This window comes from Protobothrops mucrosquamatus, unplaced genomic scaffold (assembly GCF_001527695.2).
Source record: "Protobothrops mucrosquamatus isolate PMUCROS unplaced genomic scaffold, P.Mucros_1.0 scaffold5938, whole genome shotgun sequence".
Classification (NCBI taxonomy): Eukaryota; Metazoa; Chordata; class Lepidosauria; order Squamata; family Viperidae; genus Protobothrops; species Protobothrops mucrosquamatus.
In genome coordinates, this window is record NW_015391777.1 from 16229 (window position 1) to 26661 (window position 10433).

General features: G+C 47.4%; 1 protein-coding gene across 1 annotated transcript in view; it reads right to left on the minus strand.

Annotated features, from left to right (window-relative positions):
- The window catches only part of LOC107300016 (RUS1 family protein C16orf58 homolog), a 22280-nt gene extending 14096 nt beyond the window's left edge, over positions 1 to 8184 (minus strand). Inside the window, exons 1-9 of the mRNA XM_029286921.1 lie at positions 8056 to 8184; positions 8002 to 8017; positions 6353 to 6430; positions 4909 to 5023; positions 3329 to 3374; positions 2238 to 2270; positions 1952 to 2057; positions 272 to 373; positions 79 to 149 (exon numbers count right to left, since the gene is read on the minus strand). Coding sequence (XP_029142754.1) covers positions 79 to 149; positions 272 to 373; positions 1952 to 2057; positions 2238 to 2270; positions 3329 to 3374; positions 4909 to 5023; positions 6353 to 6430; positions 8002 to 8017; positions 8056 to 8153 — 665 coding nt within the window. The 5' untranslated portion in view covers positions 8154 to 8184. The remainder of the gene's footprint in view (positions 1 to 78; positions 150 to 271; positions 374 to 1951; positions 2058 to 2237; positions 2271 to 3328; positions 3375 to 4908; positions 5024 to 6352; positions 6431 to 8001; positions 8018 to 8055) is intronic.
- Between the last annotated feature and the right edge of the window lie 2249 nt (positions 8185 to 10433).

Consider the following 10433-nt stretch of genomic DNA (forward strand, 5'->3'; position numbering starts at 1 on the left):
GAGAGAGAGAGAGAGAGAGAGAGAGAGAGAGAGAGAGAGAGAGAGAGAGAGAGAATGAAAAAACAGCATTTAACTCACGGGAGATTGTCCACCACAAGAGGGATCAGGAAGAGACTGAAGAGAAGGCCAGCTAGGTTCACTAGTGTCTCCTACATGATGGGAGAAAGACGGGAGAAATTTAGAAGAAAGTTGGTTCAGACTAGAAGTCCTTCGTGATCTCCACTTGGCCAAGTCAAGGGCTGGGTGTTGCTTCTTTGATGCCTCATCTCACCTGGCTTCCATCTTTGGCTGATACATCGGCCATGTTGTCCCGGCGGGCCTGGTGCATGGTGAGAGCCGCATGGGTGGCCCCTCCGGCCACACCCACAATGCACTGACACCAAGAGAACAGAGCAGAAGAGAAATGTGGTTGTAACCGTCACGTTCTCCACAACCAGCCCATTGGATTCGGTCTCCCCAGTTTAGAGATCTCCATCTGTTGCTTTTACTCCAATTTAATACAGGTAGTCCTCAACTTACAATAGTTCATTCAGTGACGGTTCAAAGTTACAACAGCACTGAAAAAAGTGACTTGTGACGGTTTTTCACGCTTACAATCATTGCAGCCTCCCCTTGGTCACGTGATCAAAATCCGGATGCTTGGCAACTGGCTCATATTTATGACGGGTGCAGTGTCCGGGGGTCATGTGACTTTCTGACGAGTAAAGTCAACGAGGAAGCCAGATTTCCTTAACAACCATGGTACTAAATTAACAACTGCGGTGATTCACTTAGCAACTATGACAAGAAAGGTCGTAAAATCAGGCAAAACTCACTTAACAGATGTTTCGCTAAGCCAGGGCTTTTCAACCTTTTCACCCATTGTACCACTTTTAGGATATGGCAATATCCGAGTACCACCAGTCGCCTAGCAAGGTGTCAAAAACTTGATGACAAAAAAAAAAAAAGGAAAAAAGTGATAAAGTACAGGTAGTCCTCGACTTACAACAGTTCGCTTAGTGACTGTTCGAAGTTACAATGGCACTGAAAAAAATGCCCCCCACGTCACAGCCGAGCAAGACACCTGCCTGTCCACCCGGCGGCGCTCTTCCTCCTATCCGAGGTTTTCATTGTTGTGAGCATTTCTGTTGAGGATTGGCAGCGGGGGTGGGGTGGGGGTGTTTGGTTTTTATTCCCCCCGTCTGCTGGGTGGTTGCAGCAGGTTTTGGTCACTTCACATGACCCTGGGACACTGTGACCGTCATAAATATGAATCAGTTGCCAAGCATCTGAATGTAAATCACAAGACCCTGGAGATGCTGCAACANGTGGGGTGGGGGTGTTTGGTTTTTATTCCCCCCGTCTGCTGGGTGGTTGCAGCAGGTTTTGGTCACTTCACATGACCCTGGGACACTGTGACCGTCATAAATATGAATCAGTTGCCAAGCATCTGAATGTAAATCACAAGACCCTGGAGATGCTGCAACATTCCAGCTGATCGGCGCTTCTTCTGGGCTCAGCAGAAGTGCCAGAATCAGTGCTGCTTTTCAGCTGATCGGCGCTTCTTCAGGGCTCAGCAGAAGCACCAGGATCACCGCCGAGCTTCAGCTGGAGCCTGGCGCTGATCCTGGCGCTTCCACTGAGCCCTGACAGCCCCGAAGAAGCGCCAATCAGCTGGAAAGTGGCGCTGATCCTGGCGCTTCCGCTGAGCCCTGACAGCCCTGCAGCTCCAGCCGTCTCTCGCTCAGGCTTGTGCGGTGTTGCCACCGGTTCAGCTCATTCCCCTCCCCCGCTTCCACTTTTCTAGGATGGTCGCGTACCACCTGCCAGGTGCCAATGTACCACAGGTGGTGCCCGTACCACTGGTTGAAAAGCCCTGCGCTAGGCAACATAAAAGTGGGGCTCAATTGTGGTCGTAAGTCGAGGACTACCTGTATGGCCATCTTCCCTTCTCTGCATTCTTGCTTTTCACCTTAAAAAAGCCACTGGTGCAGACAATGAGCGTGAAGCATGCTGGGAAAGCTGGCGCCATGATCTCCATGAAGATGGCCACGTCGTTGAGCACATCAGCAAAGAGCCTAAACGGTGGTATTGAAAAATGTCGCTCCGTTAAGGTTAGAAATAAATCAGCCCACCCCAAGCGCGCCTTTTGGGTACAATGCCCAGCTGTGATCATGTATGACCGTGTACCTAAAACTGGGCATGAGATCTATTAATTGGAAAGTCAAAACTGAAGGAAAGGCCTTATCTCCCTTTACCTCCATTGCTTAGCATCACAATCCAGTTTGCTCCTGGAAAAGACAGAGAAAACAAACAAAAAAGTAACAGGGTTTAAAAATTGAGTTTAGCTGTGGGCGAATATCACAGGAGTGCTTCAGATTCACATCCCCACTTATCCTGGGTAATAGGGTTTCCTGCCTGAGCAAGGGGTTAGACTAGAACACCTCCAAGGCCCCAAGTCTATTATTATTATTGCTATTAGTATTATTAGTATTATCATCATCATCAAGTTGGAAGGGACCCTGGAGATCATCTAGTCCAACCCCCTGCTCAGGCAGAAAACCCTATACCAGGGGTATCAAACTCAATTTCATTGAGGGCCGCATCAGCATTGCGGTTGCCCTCGGGGGGGCGGGGGTGTGTGGCCAGGGTGGGTGCAGCCTACTGGGTGTGTGTGGATGGAGTGGGTGTGGCCTACTGGGTGGGTGTGGCCAGCTCTATATCGTTCGCGTCAAGGGTGCCTGTGGGGGCCTGGGCAGGAGTGGGACAGATCTGAGGGTCTCTGGCAGAAGGGAGTGGGACTGGGGCAAGTGCCAAGATGGCCACCACAAAATTGTACATTGGCTCCCGGCCAGCCTGGGCCAGGGCCAAGGCAACGGGGGCCGTTCCCTCACTGTTTCCAGGATGGCTTCGCGGGCCGCATCCGGCCCCTGGGCCTTGTGTTTGACATGTCTGCCCTATACCATTTCAGACAAATGGCTGTTCAATCTCTTCTTGAAAGCTTCCAGCGTTGGAGCATTCATAACTTCTAGAGGCTGGTTGTTCCACTGATTAATTGTTCTGACTGTCAGGAAATTTCTCCTTAGTTCTAGGTTGCTTCTTTCTTTGGTTAGTTTCCATCATCATCATCATCATCATCATCATCATCATCATCATCATCATCCAGCAAATTTCCTGGAATTATTTAGACCCATCACTAGGTCTCAGCCCCCCCTCCCAGGATGTGGTGAAAGTGTCACTAAGGGAAGATGCATGAATCATAGATGCTAGTTTGAATTCGGGGCGGGGGGCAGGGAGCAATAAATGAAATATAGATGGCCTCATCCAAGGCGAGGAGAGAAGGACTCACCCCTTGCTCCAAGCGAAAGCGATTCGGCCCAACATTCCTGTTCCATCTGTCACAGAAGAGAGATGAATGGTTTGAATGGCAACACAGGGCAGAGTATGAAAACGCAAAAGTAACACGAGGAGAGATTTCTGAGAAAGTAGCAGACCAGGCCTAGTAGATCTAGAGGAGAAGAAAGCAGGAGGAGCTTAAACGCAGGATGACCTGAAACTGGGACCAAGGTGGCTTCAGGGACGCCAGGCCCAACTAAAACACAGATTCTATGCAAGCAGCTTAATTGTTTATACACCACAGCCAACCGTTAGGCTTGCTCAAACTTAAGGAACAATTATTTGAAACAATTATTTGAAGGAATTGAGATCTAATCAGCCGTCACGCCCAGCATATTTATAAATAGACACTGATACAACTTTTGCATGCAAGAGGCCAAATTTTCACAGTACTTTATGTGCTTTGCATAAAGCAGTGGTTCTCAACCTTTTTAATGCCGTGACCCCAACCGGTCGTAAGTCGAGGACTAAATCAGTCGTATGTCGAGGACTAAACCGGTCGTAAGCCGAGGACTACCCAACCGGTCGTAAGTCGAGGACTTTCCCTGCCCGGGAGCGCCACGCATGAATGATTCCGCCCCCTGCGCCGGCCGAGGCGTAGCTGGCAAGCGGCAGAGACGGAGCAGGCCGACCACCAGATGGCCCAGCCCAAGGGAGGTAAGGCACCCACTGGAAAAGGGGGAAAAAAATGGCGGACAAAAAAAATGGTGGACAGCCTTGCTTGGCGACCCCCGTGAAATGGTCGATCGACCCCAAATGGGGTCCCGACCCACAGGTTGAGAACCACTGGCATAAAGTTTCATGGATATTGGTCTTATAGTTTTTAAGGTGCTAGGAGCCATCCAGAGTCACATCTACGAGAATATAGCAGTAGAAATCAATTTAATCAATAAAATAATCATCATGTAAATGGCACAATAACCCCAGAGTTGCTTCAAAAGTGAGATGGGTGACAGATAAATTTAATCATTTGTGTGTCATTTGTCTGACAGGCAAATTGTGCAATGACCGACTTCTGGATTTAACATTTGTGAAGGATTAACTATTTACTATTTCAAACATCTTCACTGAATTGAAGCTGAATTCACAAGTTGCACTGCCTCGTCATGAAATCTTCTGACTTTTGGTTTAGCGATGATGCACACTAGACATAGTTGTGTGTAAAGCAATGTTCGCGGCTTAATCTTTTATGTGAACATACTTGTTCGTAAAGCAGGGTGTAGGACTTAGGTTACATTGGCTTGCTCAAAAGTACACAAGAATTAAAACAAACCACGATGGAGAAGCCATTACACTAATTTTGTGTTGAGTTTAGATTCAAGGAAGCTCCAAGGAAGAGTTATTAAACTATAGTCTTGGTAGCCCGTGACTCTGGGTGAGGATTAGGAAGGACAAAGAGGTGAAGCTCTCCGGGCCGGGTGTGTGTGTGTGTCTGGTGGCACAAGAAATAGGACTTGTCAATGGAAGCAGCACCAGAATACAAGAGAGGAAGCTTGTAAAGAGAAGACTGAGAGAAATTCAAACATGGCCCACCTTTCAGAATCCACGTGACAGCGGCAGCTGCGACGGTGGAGGTCTCATCCCCGACCCCCACCCCCTTCAGCACTGCCTGGGTGGCCAGTGTCCCTGTGATGCTGCTTGCGAAGGCCTGCAGGTTGATGGGGGATGCAAAGGAAGAGAGAAAGGGCAACAGTTAGAACAGGACAAGGAACCTTCTGGGCCCAGTTCATCACCAGAATAACAGAATAGCAGACCCCCTGCTCAAGCAGGAGACCCTACATCAGGGCTTTTCAACCAGTGGTACCGGTACCACCTGTGGTACATTGGCACCTGGCAGGTGGTACGCAACCATCCTAGAAAAGTGGTAGCGGGGGAGGGGAATGAGCTGAACCGGTGGCAACACCGCACAAGCCTGAGCAAGAGACGGCTGGAGCTGCAGGGCTGTCAGGGCTCAGCGGAAGCGCCAGGATCAGTGCCGCTTTCCAGCTGATCGGTGCTTCTTCGGGGCTGTCAGGGCTCAGTGGAAGCGCCAGGATCAGCGCCAGGCTCCAGCTGAAGCTCGGCGGTGATCCTGGTGCTTCTGATGAGCCCTGAAGAAGCACCAATCAGCTGGAAAGCAGCACTGATCCTGGCACTTCTGCTGAGCCCAGAAGAAGCGCCGATCAGCTGGAATGTTGCAGCATCTCCAGGGTCTTGTGATTTATATTCAGATGCTTGGCAACTGATTCATATTTATGACAGTCACAGTGTCCCAGGGTCATGTGAAGTGACCAAAACCTGCTGCAACCACCCAGCAGATGGGGGGAATAAAAACCAAACACCCCCAACCCACCCCTGCTGCCAATCCTCAACAGAAATGCTCACAACAATGAAAACCTTGGACAGGAGGAAGAGCGCCGCTGGGTGGGCAGGCAGGTGTCTTGCTCGGCTGTGGCTTGGGGGGGCACTTTTTTCAGTGCCATTGTAACTTCGAACAGTCACTAAGCAAACTGTTGTAAGTCAAGGACAACCTGTACTTTATCACTTTTTTCCTTTTTTTTTTGTCAAGTTTTTGACACCTTGCTAGGCGACTGGTGGTACTTGGATGTTGCCATATCCTAAAAATGGTACAATGGGTGAAAAGGTTGAAAAGCCCTGCCCTACATCACTTCAGACAAGTGGTTGTCCCATCTCTTTTTAAAAAATATCTAATGATGGAGCACCCACAACCTCTGAAGGCAAGCTGTTCCACTGATGAATTGTCCTCACAGTCAGGAAATTTCTCCTTAGTTCTAGGTTGCTTCTCTCTTGGATTAGTTTCCATCCATTGCTTCGTGTTCTGCCTTCATCGCCTGGGGCTCCTCTTAGCTCACAGACCCCCCAAACCCCACACATCCAAAGATCCCGTCAAAACGAGAAGAGAAGGAAGGGTTGAGCTTCATGGATCCCATGGAAAGAGAGCAGCCCTGCCCCTCAGGAAGGAATCTCTCTCTCTCACCTGGATGGTGTCCCAGAACTGGTAGGCGAGGTAGTCCGTGCTTACACTCTCAGGATAACCTTGGGGCAGGAAGATGGACTGCAGGAAAGAGAAAAGGTGAGCATCTTCTTCCTTCTGAGCCCATGGATCTCCCCAACCTCTGCCCATGGAACCCCTCTCATTTTTGCCAATCTGTTTCCATTCTCTTCCCCAATGAAGCGCTTTACTGATTAATTTCTTCTACCTAGTACTCTCTAGATCAGGGCTTTTCAACCAGTGGTACGGGTACCACTTGTGGTACATTGTCACCTGGCAGGTGGTACGCGACCATCCTAGAAAAGTGGTAGCAGGGGAGGGGAATGAGCTGAACCGGTGGCAGCACCGCACAAGCCTGAGTGAGAGATGGCTGGAGCTGCAGGGCTGTCAGGGCTCAGCAGAAGCGCCAGGATCGGCGCTTCTTCGGGGCTGTCAGGGCTCAGTGGAAGCGCCAGGATCAGCGCCAGGCTCCAACTGGAGCTCGGCGCTGATCCTGGTGCTTCTGCTGAGCCCAGAAGAAGCGCCGATCAGCTGGAATGTTGCAGCATCTCCAGGGCCTTGTGATTTATATTCAGATGCTTGGCAACTGATTCATATTTATGATGGTCACAGTGTCCCAGGGTCATGTGAAGTGACCAAAACCTGCTGCAACCATCCAGCAGACGGGAGGGGGGGGAATAAAAACCAAACACCACCCCACCCCACCCCCGCTGCCAATCCTCAACAGAAATCTCACAACAATGAAAATCTCGGACAGGAGGAAGAGCGCCACCGGGTGGGCAGGCAGGTGTCTTGTTCGGCTGTGGCTGGGGGGGCACTTTTTTCAGTGCCGTTGTAACTTCGAACAGTCACTAAGCGAATTGTTATAAGTCGAGGACAACCTGTACTTCATCACTTTTTTCCTTTTTTTTTTGTTATCAGGTTTTTGACTCCTTGCTAGGCGACTGGTGGTACTCGGATGTTGCCATATCCTAAAAGTGGTACAATGGGTGAAAAGCCGGGCTCTAGCTCACCTGCCATTGGCCCAGCAAGGGTCCTCACAAATCCTACAGCCAATGCAAGTCCAAGAGGAAAGAGTGTCTCAACTCATCAGCATCCATTTTTAAATGGGGAGGACCCCTGGCCATATTCATCAAGATTGTAAAATAATTATTTGACTCAATAGTTGTGCAACCTGAGAACTTGGGACTTCTGAAAGCAATGACTTGCTTTCAGTCACAGAGCTCTAAAAAAAGTTGTGAAATTGTAAGATTCTTTGGAGCACAACGAGAACATTATTAGAAGTATGACTGGGGAGAATCAGATCTACTGTATCTGTTTTTAATTAATCATCATTTGTGCATCCCTCACTATCAAGTAGCTCTCTAAACCAGGGATCTTCAAAGTTGGCTCTTTTATGACTTGTGCCTGGCTGAGGAATTCTGGGAGTTGAAGTCCACAAGTCATAAAAGGGCCAAGTTTGAAGACTCCTGCTCTAAACCAAGGTTTCCAAACCTCAGTAACTTTAAAGACGTGTGGACTTCAACTCCCAGAATTCCCCAGCCAGCATGGAAATTGAAGTCCATGTGTCTTAAAGCTGCCAAGGTTGGGAAACTCTGACCTAAACCTTTTTAAAACCAGAACAGTTTACTCACCTTGAAGATATGATGAAATGAATTAAGGTGCCAGTGTTTAGAAGCGTCTGTCACAGAGCTTCTAATTTTCCATTAGGCAAGGCCTGGTAACGCCGAGCAAATTGAGAGCCATAACTTTCCGTGCAAAGTGTCTGAATCTCCAAGTCAGTCATGATTGTGCCTGAACTTTTAAAGATATGCAGCATTAATCAAGTGCCACTGGAATGCAGAAAAAAAATGTGATCTTTGCCTAACTAGATCATGCAAGACAATAGTTTTCAAGATCCTCTCCAACAGGGAGGTTAATCACTCAAGCAATCTAAAAAGTTTGCATAAATATACGAGGGCAATAAATCTCCGTTTGGTTATCAATGACAGATACTCGCAGATACAGAACTTTTATTATACATAGTGCTTTTTTTCTAAAAAAAAATTAAAAAAAAAGGTGCCGGAACTCACACACGTCATACAACCCGCCTTGCCTACCCTACAAGGTTCCATCCAAAAAAGGTGCCGGAATTCCGTTCTGGGCATTCTATGAGAAAAAAAGCCCTGATTATACACATTAGAAAACTGCAACATTACGTTACTTTTCGACATAATCGCCATTCAAGTTGAGGCACTTGTCACAATGTCTTACAAGGTTTGAAATTCCTTCTGCAAAAAAAAAATTTTCCACCTGGGAATGAAGCCACCCTGTAACAGCATCCTGAAGCGCATTGTCATTGCGATGCAAGCCACTGTTTCATGTGCCTGAAGAGAGGGTAGTTGGTCAGTGCCAAATTTGGGCTAGGGGCTAGGGGCTGATCAAAAACATCCCAACGGAACTGCTTCAAAGGTTCTTGGGTGCGTCTAGCGGTGTGTGGGTGAGCAGATATCGAGAACCGACGGACTTCACCGACCTTTTTGTCAACTTCCTGCATGAGTTCAGCGCTGACTACAGAGAGGGCGGCCACTTCTTGACTCATCGTGCACGTCAGTTTGTCCATATTTAAACATGTGACACCACTGATGTACGACACCTTCACTCATCATGTTTGGTCCATAAACATTACAGTTCCCGATTTTGCACACACGAATCGTATTACTGCACGCACTTCACATTTGGCGGGATTTTCTATGGCAGGGTTCATTTTCCATTGATCTAGCGGACGAGTCAACTGCAACACAACCTTCTCCTTCCACTCCTCACTGCCTACTGAACTATTGCGCATGGCGCCATAGGATGGGCATCGTTACCTCGCCTATTTCTTGCACATGCTCAAACGGAGGTTTATTTCCTAATTGCCCTCGTACATAAACATATCTACATACCCACGTATATAGTGTGCACGTGTCTATATATTTGTTTTTATTTACGTTTTAATATTGTTAGGCATATAGAGTCAGAGATGAGTGGCCATATAAATCAAATAAATAAATACAAGTTAAAAACTTGCTGCTTGTGGTCAATCCACCCAAAAGCCTTTAATTGGATAATTTTCTACCTATTTAATGGTAGAAATGGTATGCTCCTGGCTGCACCCATTTTTTACAACAGGGAAGGAGAAATAGAAAATAAGCACAACAGTGTTTCTAAATCTCAGCAATCTTAAGATGTATGGACTTCAATTCCCAGAACTCCCTAGCCTGACTCGAGAATTCTGGGAGTTGTAGTCCACATATTTTAAAGTTGCTGAAGTGGAACAGCATATGCTTGTGTTGCTGTATCCTTCACCGTTGGTCATATTGTCAGAGAACTGCTAGAAGTTGTACTTTAACCACCCCTAAAAGATCACACTTAAGTCTGTAGGTAGTGCACAAACAAGGCAGTGCACAAACAATGCAACAATTACACTATTCAACACAATCAGGTGTTTCCAGCATCTGGTTTTTGAACACACACATCCTCCATCAACAAGCACGCTTTTGTGAAAACTCAGGCTTTAACTACCCACCCCAATGTGGTAGAAAGATATTCCACATACCGACTCTATAAACTGCTTAGAGAGGGCTGCAAAACACCATCAAGCCGTATATAAATCTAAGCGCTATTGCGATCTTTAGAACTCCATTTAAGTAAAAACATATTAATGACGTGTCTCTAAAGGTTTCATCCAGCCATTCTAAATCTATTTATCTAATCATGAGACCCACTGACTTCAATAAATGTAAAGAAGTGCACAGTAAAATGCATTCAAATACATTGATTGCAACAGCTTCCTCCACCCCCTAAGCCCGTGAAAGCTTTGCACGTTAAATGTCGGTTTCCCAATGTTAGAAGTAAGTCTTCATCCTGGTTCATCCAAGCCGGGAATAAATAAGCAAACATGGCAACTGCTTTGGGAAGAAGGTTACAGTTTATTGCAGAAGACAGATGGTCTTGCAAGAAGCAGCAGAGGAGAGGAAAGAGAGTGAGCACATGGGCAGGAGGTCTTTTTATACCCCCCTCCCAGCCCTGCTTGGGATAGTTT